Here is a 21,828-nt window from a genome sequence, read left to right as displayed (position 1 = left end):
GGGTTTGGGATGCAGGTCGTGGGATTTGCAATTGAACCTTGGGAAAGCTTGGGGTGGGTGTGGGTGGGTGTGGTTGGCGTTTGTGACATGGGGAGGATGGGGAGCCACGAAAATAAATCGGAAGGGGGATGGGACTGACTGAGACTGTGTGTGTGATGAAAGAGGAACATGCGTGCAAGGGCTTTGTCGCTGGGCTGGGGCTGTGAGCGTGATTGATGCGTTGGTCTACGTATTCTCCCTCCCCGGATAGCGAGTGATGCGGACTTGGCGAGTAGATACCGCGCGTGGAGACGGGATGATGATGGGGTGGAGACTGAGTACGTTCTCTGACAGTGTAGTGGAGAGGGAAAGATGGAGTGTTGGGGAGCATTGGATGGGGAAGGTGGAGATGTAGATCAGTGAATGCGTGTTGTATGGTACGGGTGGAGCTGGCCAGCGCTTCAAGCACGTTTGACGCGTAATGTTGTAGCGGGGAGGTGGAGAGTTGGCCGTTATGACGTTGTGGCGGTCATGACTGAAATGTATGATTCCTACTATAGCGTGCTCTTGGGCGCTTCTTTGTCCTTCATCGAGCGAACTAGTCGGAGTGCTTCGTCAAGTCCCCGTTTCGTGTTCTCGAAGTACACATGTGAGAAGGAGCTGCTGGCTTGCCCGCTGATGGTTCGCGCTTGGATACCGTGGCTGATCACACTTCCCTGATATCTGTGTTAGCTTGTGCTGTTATCTGTCACGCGATGATCAAGGAAAGATGGAGGTCGAAAACTCACCCTCATCAGATGGAACACCCTCGCAACGTCCCATCGATCCTGCCTCGGATCCCACCCAGCCTTCTCTTCATAAACCCCCAATAATTCCTGCATACTCGGCAACCCATTCTCCGCCTGATTCTCCTCATCATAAACATCACCCCCCTGATCATCCCTCACCATCTGCACCGTCGGCCCCCCAGGCATACCCACCTTACTAGCCCTATTCCAATACGGACCAGTCACATACACAACATCCATAAGCGGATGTCCCAGCGTACTCAACTCCCAATCCAAGATAGCAACCACCCGGGGCTCAGTAGGATGTAAAATAATGTTATCAAACTTGTAGTCGCCGTGGATGATGCAGGTACGTTCCTGGGGCAGGTGACTCCGTATGTAGGATACGATTTCGTCGAAATGCGGGTGCGCGCGACCGAGTTGCTGGCCGGTGGTTGTGTCGCGGACTTGGGCTTGTTGGGCTTCGATAAGGGAGAAGGTGTTGCAGTGGCGGGCGTAGAAGTTGGTTTTCTTGCCGAAGGTGGAGAGGCCGATGGCGTCTGTCAAGCTGTTAGCACGAATAATAAGATGTCTTAGCAAGACTTTGGCAAAGCAAAGCAAGAGAGCTGCATACTAGTAATAAGTTAGCAAGATATTTTAAGAGCTATTCGTGGCGGCTACTTTACCCTGGGTCGATGGAGTGGAGCCAGGCTAGGGTTGAGATGACGGATTCCCATGCTGCGCGACGGTCGGAGAGGGGCAGGGTAGAGAGGTTGGGGTCGGTGATTATACGGCCTTGGATATACTCCATGACCTAGTGGAGAGGTAGGTATGTTAGATTGGAAGCGTTTGTCTGGAGGGTAGCTGGGACGTACGTAAAATGCTGTTCCGATGATCGATGCATCCATACATAGACAGTATACTCTTGGAACTGGGAAACCTTCAACAGACCCCAGTGCTTTCAACACTCTGTACTCTCGATCGACTTGGTGTGCTACAGGTGAGATGATGGTGCCGCTGGGTTTCTTTCGGAGTATGTAGCGTGTACCAGCGGCGTCATCGACGTAGTAAGTCGGATTGCTTTGTCCGTATCCGATCTTTGTCGATAGCACGGGCGTCTTCAAATTGGGTATCTCTTGCTGCAGGTACAGACCAAGCTTTTGGTCGTCCAGATCATGTTGTGTCTTCTCTTTCTTTGTGTTGACCATCGTGGAGTGTGCTTTGCCTGATTCCTTCGATTTCAGCTATCGCGTCACAGACAAGTAGATACGTAAAACCCATGGTGCTACTGAAGGTATACATTGGCGTCGTGGTCGTGTGCGAGTAAGCTGCGTCGATCCAGGTTAGCCTCGGGCAATCGCGTGTGAGGGGTTCTGGAAACAGGCTAGTGCTTGCGGGGTGAGCTGCGCGCAGTGCAGCGAGGTGCAATTACTGCGAAGATGAAGGCCATCAGGGTCAGAACGAAGCTATAGTCTAGCAATGAAGCTGAATAGACAGAATCTCTACGCTAAATTATCGCGCAAAACGAGTATCAACTATACTCTGGGTATCCCAAGAAAAGCTATACAAAAGCCCGACTATAACGCCAAAGCCTGACGACGGGGACAGCAACAACACCTCAACCGACCGTCTTCCACTGTTCTACAACCTCGGTACAAGAACTAAAACCCTTTCCACATGGCGCCGAATGTCTACATGTAACTTTTCCAGCCAAATACTCATTACGCGTCCTCACGTCGACGCCTCGCTTCCTTCGCTGCTGAAGTAGCTTTGATCTAATCGCAATATCCATTCGATCTTCTCCCTCTCGCTTCGCGCTCGGAAGATGTACGTGTTGCTTCTCGCGAAGACGGCAAAGACAACGTCCTTGTGCGCGCCGGCATTTCCTTGGCCGTTGCTTTGCTGTCCGCCTCCAAGTAGTTTCGCGATTTGCGGCGAATGGTCGATACGCGCTGTGCTGACATTGATGGCGTTGATCTCGTCGCCGTCTGATGAGTAGATGTGGAGGTATGGCTTTCGTAGTTCGACGTATCGCCGTATCCAGCGCGTGTTTGTCGGATCTGGAGTGAGGAGGTAGGACGCTTTCATCAAGTTAGGGTTCTTGCTGATGAAGCGGACGGTAGCTGTCAAACTTGGGGTTGGGTTTGGCGATGGAGAAGGAGAGCGTGCCGCAAAGGCGGCGCCGTTGGTGGGAGGCTCAAGATTCGTGGGGTTGAGGATGATTTCTGCAGGCGCTTTCTTGGTCTTCCAGAGCGAGACCATGCGTTGGAGAAGTGCTATCTGAGCCTCTTCCAAGGGCTTATCCTTTGAGGACGCAAGTGCGGAAGCAGGTATGCTCAATGCCTTGGACGACAAAACAGAACGCGCTGTTTCTATCTCTGCGATTCGAGCGCGGCGCTTTTCTATGTGGATGAAGTCGCGTACCAGCGAAACACCACGCGGCGTCCAGCCCGCGAGCTGCTCTTCACCCTTCACGTAGTCATCTTTCGTGTTCATTCGCCAAAGATCTGTCGCACGCTTGACGGAAGTGGGGCGAATAGCAACGTTGAAGATTCCTACTGTCGAGTGAACGACCTTCACCGTATTCCAGATGTTCGCTAACGAGAAGAGAGAGGTCTGGCGCATGTAAGAACGACCCCGGATTTGTACGAAGAGGTCGAAAGAGAACGACATCGGTTCGATAAGCTTGGAAGATGTGACGTCGAACAGTAGCGTGACTTTCACGCGGAAGTTGTCCTTTGTCGCCCGATCGAGAATTTGAGACGCGTGAGCCGTACTGTCCCATCGTCCTACAAATTTGACATTTGTGGTGCCATCGGCGTTCTTCCTGATGACAGGTGGGGATGTCAGATCGACAGGCACTTCTTTTACGGGTGAGCCGTAGTTAGGACTGTTACCAGCTGCATCGACCAATCGGATGTGACCCATGCGCAGCGACTTGACATCCTCCCATTGTATTGTGTCTCCAGAAGTATGGGTGAGGTTAACAACGATGCGGCGCGCTAGACCCTGGTGGAGTTGGTATACCCCAGCGTCCATGACGTTGCTCTGTGTTACCTCGACGGGTTGGTATGTCCCATCGTCAGTAATCTCATGAATCTGGATGCGGGAGAAGATGTCATGTGTATCTTCTGTGTAAAACTCTGACTCTGGAAGTCGTGCATGACGGCGCTTCTGCTTGGGCTTTTCCGCAGAGTCGCGCATGTCATCCCAGCTCAGCAATTTATCGAGGTGAATGTCTGTAACCTTGGCGAAGATGGAGATTCGAAGGAAGGTATCGCGCGGGCTCGGGTAGGGAAGACTCATGCTGTGCACACTCTCAAAACGAATAGGACCTTCGTTGAAATCGGTGATCCAGGTCGTGGTCGTGGCTCCACTCTCGTCCGAGATACCAGGTACAAAGAGCACAGCGTGGACTTGGGTGCCCTCTCGTTCCGGAAACCCAACAAGCTCATGCATACCGACATTGAACTTGAGCGTAGTCGAAGGTGCTTCTGCAGACGAAGGCTCTAGCGATAGTCGGATAATACCAATGGGGTTTGCTGTGTAAGGAGAGATGACGTCCAGACTGAAGTCTCGTACTCTTGATTCGAACACAGCAGCTAGCGGAACGTCCACATCGCCGATGCGTGAGAACTCGGGCATGCAAGGTTCTGAGAACGGTGACTCCGGGTTGAAATGCTGGAAGTATTCTGGTCGGTTCATATACTGATGCATTTGATGCATCCGTCGTACGCGATCGCGTAGCTTCTGTAATGACCATAGGTGCACCACTTCGTTCTTGAAGTCGATGACGCGAACACCAACGCAAGGCTTGGACTGGCTGTCGAGATATTCATCGTCTTCACCTGGAATGCCCATGTTCACCAAGTCGTAAGATGACGGGACAGTATGTCCGATATCGACAATGCAGAATTGGAAGACGACGCGCTTGTCCATCTGTTGACTCATAACTTGAGCCTCCTTCAGAACAGCGGCGTTCTGCAAAAGTGTCTCCGCCATGGTGACGTACTTTCTTCGCCGCCACTGTTTGAAAACAGTCCGGATCAACTCCAGTTGCTGCTCGTTCTGCTCGTTGTGTGCATCCTTTGCTTCGGCTTCGGCCTCGGCTTCGGCTTCCGGCGTTCCGCTGCTTTCAGGTTCAGGTACCCACTCGTGGCCAAGCTCTTTCATTTGACGTGCAAAAGCCTCTTTCTGCTGTTGCAGCTGCTTCTGCATTTCTTCCTTCGCAGCTCGCAGCTCTTCCAGCTCGACTTTAGCTTCTGCGTCAGCTTTCAGCTTTGCACTGTAGTCCTCCTTCCGCTTGTCCATCTTCTCTTCCATGTCTTCTCGTATTTCCTCCATCTTTTCGCTGCCGTCTTGCCTTGGCGTGGATGGCATCGTTAACATGGTATCGAGCGAGAAGTTGTCTAGTGTCCCTCCAGAAGCATACTTCTCTCGTACAGGGTATGAGGACATGGACTCTGTGTCCTCGTCGCTGAAAATGCGACTCTCGGGACGTGCTTTGCGGGTTTCGCGCAACCTGCTGAGATCTTCAAACAGTGCCTCGAAGTCTTCGTCTGGGAGATTTTCGATGCGTTTGTCTGGTCCCAGCCACGCCGTAAGAGCTTCTCTACGGGCGTAGGAGAACTCGGATTCACGACCGCGTTGCCAAAATGCAGGCGATCCTGCCCTCGGACTATCGGGGTCGAAATCAGAGTTTGCGATACTGATGGCGCTGTACGATCTGTCGTGACCGGGTCTTGGTGCAGGCGAGGGAGAGTTGAGCTGGCTGGCGGTAACCGTCTGTCGAAGTAGGCTTGTACCTACTTCAGCACGCTCAGCTCTTGCCTCTTGCGGATTGTTGAAACGGAAGATGTGGAAGTCGCCAAGGATGATGCGGTGGCCGCTCTTGAGTAATCTTGGCTTGTCGATGCGTACACCATTGACCATGACGCTAGCGGTTTCCTGGGGTATCACCGTCACCTTGCCGTCCACGTTTTCGAAGTGACAGTGTTCGGCAAGGATCTGCGAGCCATTCAGACGTATTTGTGCGGTTTGGCCTTCAACATCAGAATTGCCAACGGTCGTCGTGCCCGGTTTTAGGTTGTAGACGAGACATTCAGTCAAGAGTGGATCATCACTCAAGTTGACCAAATGAGGCATGTTCTTTGGTGTTGACAACCCAACGAAACCTTTTTCGATGCTGATACCAAGCTCTTCCAGCGCGGCTTCTCGTTCCTTGTGAATCTCTTCCGTCTTCTGCAACTTCTCTTCCCAGGTTTGGTTCAGCTCGGTGTAGAGTTTCTCTGATTGATCAAGCTGCTCGGCAATCTCGGCCTTGGATACCTTCTTGATTGAGCCGTCTGCTTGGGTGATAGAAACGATCTGCTTCTCCAACGGTGTATCCGGTGCGTACTGTTCTTCTATGATGCCATTCGCTCCGGCAACTCCACCGCCTCCTCCACCCAGCTGAGTCCGCAGTTTTGACAGTTCTTCCTTGAGCTCTCGGATCATGCGCGCGTTCGGGTCTTCGTTTACGACGGCATGGTTCTTGATGCGTTTCGCGGAGTCGGCGTAGCGGAGGGTCGAGAGGGTCTCCTCGAAGTTGATGTCGGCGGGAGAAATGGCAGCAATCATGGCTGTCATACTGTTTCCTCCCAAAGAGTCTTTCAAGAGCCATGTCAAGATGGAGTCTCGGTATGGCACTTGGGTACCCTTCTTCTTGCCTCCTGACGACTGGTCTGCAAGCGCTGCAATGACGCGACCCAGTGTAGACAGAGACCTGTTGATCTCGGCACCCTCTTTCAATCTCGCGCCAGTCGCACCCGTCGACTGAGCTCGTTCTGATCCGGCCAAATCGACTAAACTGATTTTGGCGACCCTCTCTCCGCTCATGCTTGTCTCGACATCGTGGCGCTTCTGGGTAAGGGTAAGGGTGAAGACGGCGTGCGATCGCGAGGACGTCTCGTTCATGTTGGTGGCAGCTACGGTACGGGCCTTGTTTCCCTCGTCCATGAGGTTCTCGATTTCGGGAAAGGACTGGACGACCAACTTGGCGAGATCTTCGACATAGGGACCGGTGGACGGATGCTCGCGAACTCGCAGGTTCCCTTTATTCGAGGGGTTCAGCAGGTCGCGTACGCGCTCGTTGTAGATTTCCAGGTAGGACACTTCGACGGTGCAGGACGAGTTCTTGTCCGCTTGTAACCCCTTGATCCTCTCGAACATGTCCTGGCAAATCTTGGGGATGATTCCGTACTCAGCGCCATAGCCCATCATAGAGTACGACTTTCCCGAACCCGTCTGGCCGTAGGCGAAGATACAGTTGTTGTAGCCCTGGAAGGCATTGTCGAGCAGCGGCTTGCCAAGATCCTCGTGGAGGTTGTCCTGGCCGGCATAGTTGGGAGCGTCGCGGTCGAAAGACCAGTACGATCTGTCGAAGGCGAATGTCTTGGTGCCCTCGGAGGCGGCTTTGGCGGCTTTCCCCTTGATATCGGCATGTTGGGGAGGGGAGAGGATGGTCTGGTCGCCCTTCATCTGCACGATGCACTGTGCATTGCGCGCCTTCTCTGCGCGTTGTTAGTTGCGACGTTATAGTAAAGTAAGGGGGGCTGCCTACCGCGGCCGTTGAAGGGCCTGCATCGCACCACGACCTTGATGTTTCCTCCGCCAGACGCCATGGTGGGCGTGGTAACTTTGTTCGTGGTCGGAATCCGGGGTATGCGGACAAAGGAGATGGCAACGGGCCGCTCGGTCTATGCAGCGGTCAGAGGCGGGATCCGGGAGACTTCATGGGCGGCGACGGCGGTGGACGGGCGAGGGCGAGGGCGCGGTCGCGGTCATCCACGGCTCAGGAGGCGGTGCTATGGCGAAGTTGTTTTGTTGATTGACCACGCCGGTGCAAGATTAGGTACGCGATCCTGGTGTCCCGACCCCTGCAGCCGACCACTGCGCTTGGACTGGCCTGTCGTCACCTGTGCAGCGGACCCTGACGCCGTTCAAGACACTGACACGCTGGACATAGTCGAGACGGATAGAAGTTGATTACCACTCTGTATGTCTCTCACGTCTCGAGGGTCGCGCCCAAAGCGGCCGGTACCTGACATGTGCCATGCTGGGGTCATCCTAACGCTGCCTGCGTCATCCCTCACCAAAAAATAATTCCCCAGCCGCGACACTCCCACGCGACACCCATTCTGCACGCGCCCACGATTCAATGTCGGCTACAGAAGCGACCAACGACATGTTCGCGCCTCCCGTGAACCGCGCCATGAAGGTGCTGGATCGCAGCTTCTTCCAAAAGACCATCCCCACCTCGGCCGCCCGCATCTTCAACCCTAAGGACATATCGCGCTGCCGCAAGGAACTCACCGCCAGCAAGGACACGCTGCCAAGCAATCGCATAGATCCGATAAGAGTCGATCCCGATTCAGAGCAAGCGTCGAGAGGCAGCAAATGCCTGCTCCTGCGACCAGAAGTCGTCCACTCCGGTGAGTCACCCCACGGCGGTAGTACATGGGAGTACTGAGTCTGAAACCAGGCAGATCGGACGACCTGGTCCCCTAAGCTGCGCGATCTCGAGCAAGACGGCACCCTAGGCGTCATTCCCTACCAGCTGCAGCTCAACTACGACTACTTCACCTACTCCGAGATCACGAGCGCAACCATCCCCCCACCCGAGTCCGTCCACGACGATGAGATACCCCAGGGCTTCGCCCTCGCCGGCCATGTCGCCCACCTGAACCTACGCGAGCGGTACTGGCCCTACAAGCACCTCATCGCAACCGTCCTCGCAGACAAGAACCCCATGGTCAAGACGGTCATCAACAAGCTCGACAATGTAGGCACCGAGAACGCATTCCGCACCTTCCAGTACGAAGTGCTCCACGGCCCAGACGACATGAATGTCGAGCTGCGCGAGCAGGGCTGCACCTTCAAATTCGACTTTGCAAAAGTATACTGGAACACGCGTCTGCACACGGAGCACGAACGCCTCTGCAACATGTTCCGCGAAGGCGAGGCAATATGCGACGTCATGGCCGGCGTAGGACCCTTTGCCGTACCCGCGGGCAAGAAGAAGTGCTTCGTCTGGGCCAACGACCTCAACCCCGAATCCTACAACTCGCTCGTCGGCAACATCAAGATCAACAAAGTAGGCGACTTTGTGCGATCCTTCAACACTGACGGCGGAGCCTTTATCCGTCAAGCCTCTGCGGATCTATTGACGAGCGACGAGCACTCCGTATCCATCTATCCCAAAACCAAATCCTCGCGCAGCAAACCAGAAGAGAAGAAACAGCCCGAACCCCTCAAGACGCTCGTCCAACCACGCTTCTTTTCGCACTACGTCATGAACCTCCCCGCCTCTGCCATTACCTTCCTCCCATCTTTCATTGGCCTCTACGCCAACGTCCCCGGATACCCAGTCTCTGAGATCAAGAAACTCCTCGCGCCACACACGTCGCAGAAGCTTCCCATGATCCATGTACACTGCTTTTCGACCAAGAGCGATGATAACGTCGAGGAGATCAAGGGCATTTGCGAGGAGGTTAGCAGGCAATTGGGTACAGTCATCACACCCGATATGGAGGATGTGAACGTGTATGATGTGAGAGATGTGGCGCCCAAGAAGAGGATGTTTTGTACCAGTTTTAGGTTGCCTGAAGAGGTTGCTTTTAGGGAGGTATGAGGATTCACTGTAGATGTAAAAGGGGCAAGATAGCATGTTGCTGGGGACACGCTTCACATGAGCTGATACCCACTGAGTGAGCTATGTTACAACACGGCAAAGCTATAGCTGAGGCCGATTGATATCCGTCCATCACGTCGCTCTCTTCCACATGCTCTATAAATCCATCAACATCTCATCCTCGATATCGTCAAATTCACCCTTGATTCCACTCACATCCGCCTCTCCCGCTGTCCCCGTACTCTGCATCTCATCCCCTCCCGTCAGATCAACAAACTCCTCCATATCGAAATCGAACTCGCCGTCATCATGCACCTTCTTCTCTTCCTCGATGACAGCCTGCTGAACCACGACGCCAGAAGCATCACCGAAACCCATCGAGACATCACGTTCAAATATCTCGCCTGCAGCACGCCGTACGTCTTTACTTGCATCCTCCTCCCTCTGCGTGACATCATCCGTCTCTTTCCTCGCATCAAGCGCCCGCTGAATCCCCTCGTGCATCTCACACCGCGCATCTGGACCATCGATCCTGTCATACCGCTTACACAACAGTGCATCCAAACTAATCACCCACTCCATGATCTTCTTTTCAAACACCGGCTCGCCGAACACGTCATACGCGGTTTCTGACGCGTAACCCCACTCTGGACTGTTGCGCTGCATATCCAGTTTACGAGAGCTTTGAACGATGGTGTGGATGTTGGTTGGGAGGTGGAATACCAGGTCTTGAATCTGGAAACCATCGGGTGTGCGCTCCAATGGAAGTTTGGACGACTTGGTGCGCTCGAGCGCGTCTGTTGTGCGGCGTCTGGGTCGACGTGTCTTCGCTGTTTCGTGGGGCGGCGCGATGCGAGGCTCTTGCCTTTGAGATGCTTTTGGGGGGCGGGACGGGGAGCTGGAGTGTTGCTGTTCTTGCGTTTTGAAGTATGCTTCCATCTCTTTGGCGCTTTGGTCGGGACGGTGTGTCTCTGGAGGCTTTGAGATTCGGGTAGATATCTGAGGACTAAAGCGATGGTCTTCTTTTTCAGCAAATGCTTGAAATCGATTATTCACTCTTCGCGGATCAGTGTCTATCTGAACATCATCGTCGAGCAGTGAAGAGTCTCTGATGCGCTTTGAGCGTGACTGCGGTTCCACCGAGGAAGCTCGAGAAACACCATCAACCAGCGGATCAGCTATGCCCTGATCTCTGTCGCGTCCAAAGAAGTTACGGATATCAGTGTTATCGTTTGAATGAAGTTGTCTAGCGACTGGCCGGTCAGCTGGGTCCAACACGGGTCTGCTTGGAGAAGATGAGACATTGTTCGGGAATGGCGCTCCTCCAATCTTCTTCGCATGCTTCTGTCGACGAGCTGGTTCGAGAGCTTGCGTGCCAAGTACATACTCTCCAAGCCCCATAGCATTCGACCTTTGCTTTGGTGGTGCAAATGGTGTATTTACATGGGCCGGTTGAGTGCGTCGGCTACGAGGAGCTGACGTTACTGGAGAGGTCAACAGCTGTGAGCTTGTTCCGGTGTGGCTGTAATCAGTGGTTCCTGACTTGATGGAATTGATGTCAGATCGTGCGAAATGGCTTGACATGCCGGTCTGGGGCAGAGGCCCGATACGCTTGTGACGACCTCGGTTGTCTGTGTCCCGCTCTTGTATCTGGTCGTCGAGAGCACCAGCTTCTGAATTGGGGTGCGATATATATTGGATACTACGTTCTAGTTCAGCATCCAAAGGAGACCTCATGTTCGTCCTTGACAAGGTCTGAGGCGTCAGGGGCGCAGCTGACAATGGACGACGTGGAGTAACAGCTGGACTGGGAGAGGGGAGATGTGCGTCGCTCCCTCTCTGGCTTTTGGCCGGGCTCAGCAGCTGTTCCTTGCTCGCAGCTTGTTTGGGCTTGATCGTAGTGTTCATTCGAGCAATGGTCCATGGATTAGACACTTCCACTGCGCGTAGACCCTTCTCATCTTCCTCTTCGACCACAGGTGCTGGGTTTTCTTGTAGAAACTCTAGGTCGTCCTCGTCAATACCATACATGCTTGACCTCCAGCGTGGCAGCGCCTGAGCCGGGTCAGTCGTGGGTTGCTCATTCCGGTTTGGAGGCTCATCCTCATGTATCGTGATGGGGCTTTCGATGCGACTCGGTAGCTCCTCAAATTGGGGCTCATACTGCTGTTGTGCAGACGTCGGCATCTCGGCATCCTGAATATCTGGAATATCCTGGATAGCCTCAGGATAGTAAGCTTTGAGCAGCTTATCCACAACGGCAACAACCACTTCGCTGTTATCGAACATGACGTCGTCTTTGGCTGGCTCGATGTTGGGGTCGTAACTGTCAGGCGGACAAATGATGTTCATGCAGAAGAACGGATCCTTGACGCCAGCTAGTGAAAGCGTTGATTCGCGGAGTCGGTCTTTGTAAATTGTGATGATCCGCTTGATAGTACCACGACTGTTCGACACAGGCCTTGCATCGATCGAGACGAACGCCCCTTGATGGGCTATCTTCGGTCCGCTTGCACCTGGCTTGGGCAGGAAAGCATGAACCTCGAAGCCATTGGCCTCCAATGCAGTCCAATCACACTGTAGAGCGCAATCCTTACCGATGACTTTCAGGACTGCATCTTCAATGTTGGCGTCGGCTTTCGGCGCGTAGACAAAGTCACCATTGCTGTTCTTCGCTTTCAGTACGCGAAGCCTGAAGCGTATAGTAGGCCTGGCAAGTGCATAGGCTTGCATCAGCCGCCGGATCTTCACAAGCATTTTCGCTGAGTTCTTGATCGCTGTCTCCTTTCGGACGGGTATGAAGTCAAAGAACTTGGTAACCTTGACCGTCGTGCCAACTGGATGGGAGTCGTGTTCAGTGCTGCACACATTAGTCCGTGATAGCTATCCGTGAGATTACTAGTGATGTCTTACGAAGCAAGCTCGCCGCTCCGATCATACTTCAGCTTGACAGCAACTGGCTCTCCTTCTACTCGAGTAGTGACAGAAAGCGAGCCACTCATGTCGGCCATGCTTGATAGTGCCTCACCACGAAAGCCCAGCCATTTCCCTCCGACTTCTCTCAGATCGTGAAAGTCTCTAATCTTGCTGGTGCAGTAGCGGCGACATACAAGAGGGCGATCTTCAGCTGGTATACCATGGCCATCATCTTTGACTTGGATAGAGTCGACCGTGTTAGCAGTGATATCCACAAATATGCTCTTCGCTCGTGCATCTAGAGCGTTGTCTAGGAGCTCCTTGACGACGGAACTGGGATCAACGAGGACCTGTCCGGAACCGATCTGTCGCGTTGTCGTTGGTGGGAGAGCCGCGATGCTGGGTACCGCAACACTGTCGAGGCCTTCCTCCATGCTGGTAGGAGCGAGAATGAACTTGCGGAGGTCCCATCGGTGGCAGAACATTGAGCCCAAGTGAGACTCATGGTTTGGTAGTCGGTGCCTCCATCGTGCCTACCTCTTCCACCCAAGTCACGTCCGACGTGGAAAGAGCCCGACGCGACGCGCCGAATGCTTCGCGTGCGCACTCATCTCGTATGCATTGATCCTTGATATGTAAGGAATGCTGCGTGAAACGTGTGTTTATACGCGATGTTTAGGTGTTAATAGAGATGAGTTTAGCGTGCGTCATCGCGTGCTCTCGAGCTGGCTCTCAAAGTATCCAATCACAGCGTAGATAGCCTTGGGATGCGGGAAGACTTCCAGAGCTCTTAAGAGGGCCCGTTGCCGCGATTACTGTTGCTCTCCGTATCTGACTGACTGTGCTTTTACCATCTGAGTTTCGCGCAGCACGAATTTGAGCCTGCTGTACAGTCGCGTTGTTGAGCTTCGCACTTTCCTGCTGTCTAGAAACATCTCTAGGTTTACAACATAGAAGGTATGCTTTGCGCACCATCGCTGCGAGACTTGAAATCATGCTAATTACGTAGTCTTTTTGTACGAATCCTATACCATGGCATATGCGACTGATGCTGCACGGTGGCGAGCCCTTTCGACACGAGACGCAGACGCGAATGGGCACTTCATTTACTCCGTCAAATCTACCCGAATCTACTGTCGGCCAACGTGCCCTGGACGACTAGCGAGGAGAGCAAATGTTGGATTTTATGCGACACCGCTAGAAGCAGAGGCAGCTGGGTTCAGGGCCTGCAAGAGATGCAAGCCCAACACTGTACTCGAAGATCCACAAGAGCGAGCGGTGGAGAAAGCATGTGTATTGATTGATGAAGCCTTAAAGAACGAGGACGCCAGCGCATTGAGACTGCAAGACCTAGCCAAGAAGGTCAATCTCACGCCGCGGTACTTCCACAAGATCTTCAAGGACAAGACGGGGTTGACGCCGAAGGAGTACGCAAAGAGAAAGGCAAACGAGCGCAACAGCCCCAGCACGCTATCGACATCGGCGACAGTAGCAGATGGAAGTATTCAGTCTTGGGATTGGGATACGTTCGATTTCAATGATCTAGTCGACTTGGGTACAGACGCGAGTGCCCTCAACACGGATGATCTCGCCGTACTCGAAGGGCAATCCTCTATGATCAATCCCGATCTCGACTTTGACATGACCAACTTTATCCAGTCTTGGAGCGACAGCTATGCGTTCGATCAATCGATCTCGTGGCCTACCGGCTGCGGCAACCTTGCCGACCCCTTCCTAGGGTTGCCAGACACTGTGGGCTTGTACGAAAAGGCGAGGCCGTCCGTCTCCATACTAGAGTTGGATGCCGCGGCCTTGTTCGACAGCGATAGCGCAAGCAGTACTCTGCAGACGCAGCATCTGTAGCGTCAATACATAATATGCCATGCGCATCTCGCAAGATATCGCATTGTGCCCTTGTCATCACATCTGCTCGCGCGACATAACATATCTATACCACCGAATCGACATCGCGCGTCGTGTACGTCACGGGTTGTGTGTAGCGGTCGCTTAGAATATCGCAAATAGCAGGCACCTAATCTTTGCATCGTCAGCGACAGTTCGAAACTCAGTTTCCAAAACGTGAAAATGATGATGCTCTTCAGAGACCAAGTTATAAGCAGCGACGGCGTAGCATTTGTCGATGCTAGCCATACCTTTTCCGGCTCTTCCTAAAGTGTTTAATGGTCGATGTACATATCATCTTTTGAGCTGTGCGCGCGCGTCGCGAGGATGCGGGTGCTGTAGAGAGGAGGAGACAATGAACGTACCATGAGAAATGAAGCACAGCGAGCAGCGGCTGTAGTTTAGTTAGGACAATCAGCGAACTACTATTGATGCGCGCCACTGCTCCGTAGGGCTCTGCGCAGCTTGCATCATGGTGTCGTAGAGCTGGTTTGGCGGCGTGTAAGAGCGGATGAAGAAAAGTTGAGGGCTCAGACGAAGCTGCAGAAGCCGCCGCCAGGGACCCACATCAGTCAAGCGAGACGCTAACGGCTTTCACTCGCTAGCTCCACCCGCATCCATACATTTGCTGTAAACTTCGAATCTTTAGCATTCTAAGCTTGTCGCTGAAGGTATTTACCTAGCTTTCGAACCCCCAATCAGTCTTTCGATATCCACGAGTTCCAACGATGACATGAGAAGGCTCACTCCCCAACAGCCTCCCAAGCACTCAAAGGATCCGCCCAAATCTCCCAATGCCCTATCTTCCCCTCATGATTAAACCCACTGAACCGATAGATGAACTGCTCATCCCATCCCTTGCCCGTCTTCTTACTCGTAAACCTTCCTTTGCCAACAACACTCACCATCCCAGCATCTGCATCCACAATGAACCCGCTGTCTCGCGGGAACGCATCATTCGGCAAGGCCATGTCCAGCACATCAGTCATCAGCTTGAAGTACTCCTCGCAGCCATCTTTGCCAGAGAATGTCTTGGCTAGGAAAGGCAGCCGCGAGCGTGACCACTCAGGGCCGTGCTCTGTGATCTTGGGCGACTTGGTGAAGTAATTTGATAGGAGGTCTGAGGGAGGAGGGGGCGAGATCAACGCGCAGCAGAAGAGGTATGTTGACATTCGCAGCTCCATGTTGCGATCTGCAAACATGACTGGTGGGTCTTCCTCCGCGAGGGTCCTTCCGAGACGGTGAAGCGGGTATGTTGGTGTTGCTGGCCCTCGCTGTAAGCTGTAAGCGATGTACGTGGGCCCTGTTGCGTGCTGATCGGTCGGGTTGTATGCAGTATCGCACGCTCCGAGTTGTGATTTGATATACCCGCAAAGTGGCGTATGCACCAGGGTGTGCTAACAGGTTGTCGGTTCTGTTGCGAAGCGGTGGGCGTCAGCCGAAGACGCAGGTAAGATTTTGGGTTTGGCAGCTTTCACCTGGGCAACGTCGAATTGATGCCCTTGATCCAGGAAAGATATCAGTAACGAATATCACAGGTGGGTACGCTGTGACCAACAATGCGATATGAGTGCGTGGGAGGATGCGATCGATGATGGGTTTGGAGAGCATGCACGAATGCCTGGCGATGAAGTCATCGTGATATTTACCTACACCGGTGTACAGCGCCTGCATTTACATGCTGGCTCAGGCGACATGATAGGGAGGAGCGTTGTTCCACCTGAGCATGATGAGCACGCCTTCCTGAATCGCATTCCTCCGAGAGATCCGAACCTGCCTATCATGGTAGTGTTCAAGTTGGTCATGTGCATTGAATTTCGCGCGTAGAGCCACGCCACAAAAAACAACATGCTCATTACCACCTGCGACCAACTTCAGCCACAGCCGATGGTGCATAATTTTGTATTCCCAAAAAGTACCCAATGCAATTGTCGCAGGGTTCGCCAATGCGACCAGCGCCAACATACCGTAAGGGGCGTATGTTAGCAAGGCTATCATCTAATCTACAGCGTAGCATGCATATGCAGCTTACACAATGTAACGGTCCTGCGGTGGTTCCCTCTCTTCACTTCAACGTGGGCATTCTGATGAGTCAGATGAATTGCATGCAGACGGTCACGCAATTTGTCTCATTTTTCGCAATTCGTTCTGGGTGAGTAGTTGCCAAATGAGAAGCTGGTGGAAGGCTGCGTTGCTGCCCTATGGAAGGACTAGTATTTGAGTTTGATTAGTGTTGCCCTTGGGCCTAAATTATGTCCAAGGTAGTAGAGAAGCCTGCTGCCCACTCCCAAGATCTTGTAAACTGTAATAGCAGAAAGTTCCGATGGGAACTGACTGCAAAATGCTGTTCCATGGTATCCGTCCCGTGTTCCACGGCCCCTTTAAACGCCTCGCGCTGTGTGGTTATATACAAATACAATTTCAACCTTGGCCGACGTAAGATGGCGACTTCAGTCCATCGCGGTGAAGAGACATACCTGCCTGGCCATCTGACTGGCCAGCAAGATCTCCCTAAAGACTTGATCCATGCCGCCCTTGAAATGGATCGTGTAACTGTCCACTTTACCCTTCCTCCTCTTTTCTCCCCAGACAAGTTTGATCAGCTTTGCATCGTCGCATCGCTTGCCCGTCCTGCTTCCTGGCTTTACCCAGTCTTGCTGATATTCGTACAAAGTCTCCGGCATGGCATCGTCGTTCGGATCTCCCTGCTTCCACACGAAGCGGCGTCCACCATATTTAAATCGTCGCGGTGACCATGGTATCTTCTGTTGCCTGTCTGGGTATTCCTTGATCGGTTGTGAGAATGGCCCGCGCAGATGTATGCCCCGCGACTTGTAGGCTGCGTCTTTGGTCATGGCGCGCTTCTTGTCAATGCCGGAGAGAAGGATGTTTATGCATGGTTGTGGGTACTCGGCGACACGGAAGAAGTCTGCAGCGTTGACTTGGCTGTCGTCGCGGTGGGTGGCTTCAAGCATGTATAGAGCGTATTTATCCGAATAGTCGCGTGCGCTGTAGATGAATTTCCTGAAGCCTGAAGATCCCGTCCATTCTCGCGTGCGGTGAAGATTGTACGTGGTCGTGGGCTGGTGAGGGTCGAGCAGCGAGTGGTACGGTGTATTAGGAGAGGGAAGTTCGTCACGCGGGGCATGTGAGACGGGCGAGTATGAAGTTTGCCATGTGAGGAGGTTGTGGATCTGAGGCATGTCAATCACAACCCAACAGTGAACGGAAATTGCTACTCACTGCAGACAGACTCTCGCTCTCCTCGTCCAGGTCCCCATTCGCGCCCCATTGGTTCGGTGCTGGTACAAAGACGCACTCGTTCCCGTCTTCGTCGATCTGGTCGCTCCCGCTTTCAAGATGCGGCCTTAGCGCCCGCTGCCTCTCCCTGTGGATATTGATCTGCGTCTTGATGATGCGCACTTGCTCGTCTGAGTTGTCGTCTGGCGATATACTGGCATGCGATTGCTCAATCTCTTGCTCCAACGCCATCGCTGCTGCCTCATGTTGCAGATAGGAAGTGTCGTAGAGCCAGGCATGTTCGGATTCAAACGCAGAGCTTCGCAAAAGCTCCAGGTGCTCCCGTGATGTGAGTGCTGGGCGGTCCATGGTCGGGGTTTGTGTGGTGTGAAATTCAGACTGGCGAATATTTGAAGGCGACTTGTTCCAGACCGAGGAGTAAAAAGCAAGTCGAAATGAAACGGGGTGGTGATTCAGCCTGGGGTCGCGAGGCAGCAAAAGGAATATGGAGGCACACGAGGAATGAGGGACGGCGGGCTGGACATAGCTGCTAGGCTGGCAGCAGCTGATGAAGCACCATAAGAGTCCATGGGCGAGTAGCGTCTCCCGCCCGACTGTCTGCTGTTGTGCTACATGGCGTAATGGGGGGCCAGAAGTGACCGTGACGCACGGCCGCGCTCGGCTAGCTTCCAAGGTTAATGCGGTAGTGCCAGACTGACACTCCATACTCCAAGGCCGGAGCAATGCATCGGAAGATTAACTTTGCCCTTTGACTTTTCCCTCATCAAAGCACGGTTGGTTGCATGCCCTTGGCGGTCCCGATCATCTGTTATGCTCTCGTGCGATGGCCCGGAGCTGTCGGCATGCCTTCGTCCATCATCTAACATGGCGTGAGTGGAGATTGCCATGGAGTCCTTTCGTTTGCTCAATCTCTCTACACGTCTGGCCTTAGCGCAAGACCAGTCCAATGGCGCATGACGAGTCTCACCGTCCTTACAGCAGCAGACTGCGGGCGCTTAGCAGGCATCGGACTCCGAACATGCGGTCTGTTCTTTGTCCAACCAAGCCACACACCACTCACAACATGCCGCTAACAGCCACGGCGTGCGCCGCTCCCACCATCCCTGGATCTTCAGTGTCTTCGAGAAGCGACTGAAACGTCCGGTACAAACCCTGCCTATATCTTACGCAGGGCCAGAGGATCCCGCGCTGAATGAATGCCGTGAAGCCCGCTGGGCATACGAGGAAGCGTTGCGCTGGGACCTGGCTGCTGACGGGCATTACCCCACACCGTTATCAGACATGTGCAGCGCCTTCGCCCGGCTGTACGGAAAGAGAAAACCAATCCATCACTCCTTCAAGTACAGCGACACCCCCAGCACCGCACGTGGTCGCAAGTGACTACACGATTTTCCTATAGAATGCGAGTAAAAGCAACGTAAGAGTTCGGAAAGATGACGACACGTACTGAAGAGCAACGTCAGCAATGCCTTTACATTCTGACCGCAGCACGTTATAGCCTTCGTCGTACTGAAGAAGCCTGCCAAAAGACCAAGATCATCACAAGCATCGAGTATCCCATAGGAACAAAGGACCACTGGGTCGGTAATGCCCCGGCATCCACCGGAGCACAAGCGAGACTTGCTACTACTGCTCCGGGCGCATCTTCTGACCCTAACGGAATCCGACTGTTTTGTTGACTTATTGAAACCAAGCGATATTGAGACATTCCCACATCGGTCCTCCGCCTCCCGCTCTCTCGGTGTAACGCATCTTGTGTGCTCAAGCGAGGAGTGCCAGAGGAATATGGAGAGTAGTCCTGGGGGACGGTTTCTACATGTCATAAGCCCTTGAGACATACACACAAAGATACCAAGTCTGGAGGACAAACGCGTATCGCATGCGCACGAGAACCCGAATGGCGTCGTAATCGATGTCTGCGACAAGATGTAACGGTACGCCAGAACGCCGAACAGGTCGCCGAACTGTGGCAGGATGGCTCACCGCTTCGGTTACATTGTGGCACTGGCTTGATACACAGCATCGCGTGGATGGTCGCACTGCCAGTCCGCACTACAAGGTACGTTGCTTTGACTTCATTACCGGCACTATGGTTCCGACAGGTTGCGATCCCTTGAACACCTCATCTCATGGCATGCACTGGTACCAACATCATGGTCTCATCTACCTCTTTGTCATATTCAAACAGTTGGCATATCACATGAGATGACTGGTGCATGGTAACGGCTTTATTGGTTGATCTCCATAGGTTATACACGATCAGAACAGGGGATCGCTCTCTTTGATCGGTACCAGTCCACCCTTGCCTTTGAACACCTCTACAACATGAGCCTGCTCGCTCAGCATGAACCTCGACGTCTGGTTTCCCACACCAGCCAGCCCCCTCCATCTCTCCAGATCCTCCTTCTTCCTCTTGTCGCCCAGCGCCTCTTTCGCCCTCTTCCAGTGGCCCTCCGAGAAGGCGATCAACGTCGTCATCTTCTTCTCCTTGATGTCGTAGACTGCAGAAACGATGCTGCCTGTCTCTTCGAGCCAGTTGATCTGCCATAGTTCGCCGGGGCGGATACATTGGTATGTTGCGCGCTGGTAGTTGATGCGGCCAGCCATTGGACCACCGTGGATGGCATATACGACACGTTCCGAAGAGAAACACCATAGTTCGTACCGCCATTTTTCGGGGTTGCCATCGTTGTCTTGCGCATCGTAATCGTAGATTAGATGTGTGTCGAGAATGTCTTTGTCGAAGCTGGGGTCGAGCTTGGTGTTCGTGAGAAAATCGGGTAGGTTATCGCCTGGTGCCATGGTGTCTGAAAGCTTGTTCTCTGGTATTGAGGGAGGTAAGGATACCAAGCATGGTGATGGATTTCAGTTGGATATAGTTGATGCTCGGCACTACCGGATCGATGACGTAGGTGCAGTTTGAAGAGCTAGATCTCGCGCGATGCAACGCTACTAGGAAGCCGGCATCTGGATTCGCCTTTGCGATCGGTCCGAGTGGAAAAGAAATATGGTCGAGTGCACCCGATGCAGTGCGTATGCTGAGTACACCTACCTACCATCGTACCGTTTCATAGAAGGAAGACCCGAACGCCATCACCCAGCCATGGATCGGATGTTCGCCACAAAAAGCCAAATTATTCTGGCGCCGTACGGCTGAGACGACTGGAGTGGGACCATGGAGCAAGGCCATTCAGGATGAATACTGTACCATCATCGCTGCCCCCGCGCCCACCTCCGCGTCCACCTCCGCGTCCCCCTCAGCGTCCAAATCCGTGTCCAGTTCAGGGCCCAATGTCGACATACTGGCTCGAACGACATCCGACGACATGGATATACTCGTTGAAAGAAAGGCATTCGTAGTCACAAAGCTTCGCACAATCATGGCTGTTCTCGAGCACGAGCCGGACGGCCTGATACCGAACGTCCTCTTCACGAGATTGATGAGACATTGGTCGGCTACGAGGACCGCCAATATAAAGGAGCCTAAATGGAGAGATTTCAGCAGCTCAAAGGGTCTACTCATACAGATCGACGAAGACGGAGTCGAGGTGCGACCTTCTCTCACCCGCTCAGACAGACCGATTACTATCAACCCTGCCGTCAGTTATGCATGCTGCCCTGACGCAAGAGCACTATTTGGGACAGACGTACATGTCCACGACAATACCGACGATATTAGAGAGACCTTCGATATCGTGCTGTCTTGTTCGCGATCCAGCGGACCCCGATCCAAGGAAGATTCCGTATGCCAGGACGCAGAGACGGAAGCGCACGCTCACGTGGACGCGCTATACAACACATGGAACCGTGTCTGCAATCGTCTGGCTACGCCCCACACCAGACTCGCGCATCCTGATAACGTGTGGGAAATGGAAATCGCATCGCCAATATACCTACCGTATTTTTTGGGATAGGACTCCTCCATGGAAACCGTCTTCGGTCAGCTAAGCCAAACCTCTTATTACCGCGAGTCGATCAAGCAGGCTATCCTACACTACCAAGAGCTAGCAGGGCGCCCGATCCGTGTGCTCTTCATTTTCCCAGGTTGTGACGGACTCACGACCTCCAACAGGTCGTGGGGGCAGATGGCGGGACATTTTCCTCTTGTACAGTTCAGCCTGACGAGTATGAATTACGATACGTTCGCAGACAAATACCCTTGTTTGTATACGAAGAGGGGAACATATTCATTCGCGCACCTTAAAGTGGACGATCTCGCTGCGGAGTGGGCTATAAGGGAAACCAGCAACGACCCTACACTACGGGTTTTGCAGCGACCGAAAGAGCACCGATTTCTTTAGTAGCTATCCGTACTCCATCACCACGAGTCTA

General features: G+C 53.3%; 8 protein-coding genes across 8 annotated transcripts; 2 read left to right on the top strand and 6 right to left on the bottom strand.

Annotated features, from left to right (window-relative positions):
* Positions 1–533: 533 nt before the first annotated feature.
* Positions 534–1,954, bottom strand: J4E84_009088 (uncharacterized protein; the record flags this gene model as incomplete). The annotated part of the gene is made up of 5 exons (XM_049391653.1): positions 534–695; positions 768–1,306; positions 1,350–1,372; positions 1,433–1,560; positions 1,622–1,954. The coding sequence occupies 5 exons, from the start codon at positions 1,952–1,954 to the stop codon at positions 534–536; spliced, it is 1,185 nt and encodes a 394-aa protein (XP_049240781.1).
* Positions 1,955–2,477: 523 nt separating this feature from the next.
* J4E84_009087 (uncharacterized protein) lies at positions 2,478–7,408 on the bottom strand (the record flags this gene model as incomplete). Its single annotated transcript, XM_049391652.1, has 2 exons — positions 2,478–7,297; positions 7,348–7,408. The coding sequence occupies 2 exons, from the start codon at positions 7,406–7,408 to the stop codon at positions 2,478–2,480; spliced, it is 4,881 nt and encodes a 1,626-aa protein (XP_049240780.1).
* Positions 7,409–7,944: 536 nt separating this feature from the next.
* On the top strand, positions 7,945–9,417 carry TRM5 (tRNA(m(1)G37)methyltransferase; the record flags this gene model as incomplete). The annotated part of the gene is made up of 2 exons (XM_049391651.1): positions 7,945–8,218; positions 8,273–9,417. The coding sequence occupies 2 exons, from the start codon at positions 7,945–7,947 to the stop codon at positions 9,415–9,417; spliced, it is 1,419 nt and encodes a 472-aa protein (XP_049240779.1).
* A 156-nt stretch (positions 9,418–9,573) lies between these two features.
* On the bottom strand, positions 9,574–12,818 carry J4E84_009085 (uncharacterized protein; the record flags this gene model as incomplete). The annotated part of the gene is made up of 2 exons (XM_049391650.1): positions 9,574–12,277; positions 12,331–12,818. 2 exons carry the CDS (start codon positions 12,816–12,818, stop codon positions 9,574–9,576), a joined length of 3,192 nt encoding a protein of 1,063 aa, XP_049240778.1.
* A 547-nt stretch (positions 12,819–13,365) lies between these two features.
* On the top strand, positions 13,366–14,196 carry J4E84_009084 (uncharacterized protein; the record flags this gene model as incomplete). Its single annotated transcript, XM_049391649.1, has 1 exon — positions 13,366–14,196. One exon carries the CDS (start codon positions 13,366–13,368, stop codon positions 14,194–14,196), a length of 831 nt encoding a protein of 276 aa, XP_049240777.1.
* A 782-nt stretch (positions 14,197–14,978) lies between these two features.
* Positions 14,979–15,437, bottom strand: J4E84_009083 (uncharacterized protein; the record flags this gene model as incomplete). Its single annotated transcript, XM_049391648.1, has 1 exon — positions 14,979–15,437. One exon carries the CDS (start codon positions 15,435–15,437, stop codon positions 14,979–14,981), a length of 459 nt encoding a protein of 152 aa, XP_049240776.1.
* Positions 15,438–16,685: 1,248 nt separating this feature from the next.
* Positions 16,686–17,844, bottom strand: J4E84_009082 (uncharacterized protein; the record flags this gene model as incomplete). Its single annotated transcript, XM_049391647.1, has 2 exons — positions 16,686–17,429; positions 17,479–17,844. The coding sequence occupies 2 exons, from the start codon at positions 17,842–17,844 to the stop codon at positions 16,686–16,688; spliced, it is 1,110 nt and encodes a 369-aa protein (XP_049240775.1).
* A 1,911-nt stretch (positions 17,845–19,755) lies between these two features.
* Positions 19,756–20,298, bottom strand: J4E84_009081 (uncharacterized protein; the record flags this gene model as incomplete). Its single annotated transcript, XM_049391646.1, has 1 exon — positions 19,756–20,298. The coding sequence occupies one exon, from the start codon at positions 20,296–20,298 to the stop codon at positions 19,756–19,758; it is 543 nt and encodes a 180-aa protein (XP_049240774.1).
* Between the last annotated feature and the right edge of the window lie 1,530 nt (positions 20,299–21,828).

This window comes from Alternaria hordeiaustralica (genome assembly GCF_023758085.1).
Source record: "Alternaria hordeiaustralica strain BMP 2776 chromosome Unknown scaffold_25, whole genome shotgun sequence".
NCBI classification, from domain to species: Eukaryota; Fungi; Ascomycota; class Dothideomycetes; order Pleosporales; family Pleosporaceae; genus Alternaria; species Alternaria hordeiaustralica.
Note: the sequence above shows the minus strand (reverse complement) of the source record. Positions and strands in the feature narration are given on the sequence as shown.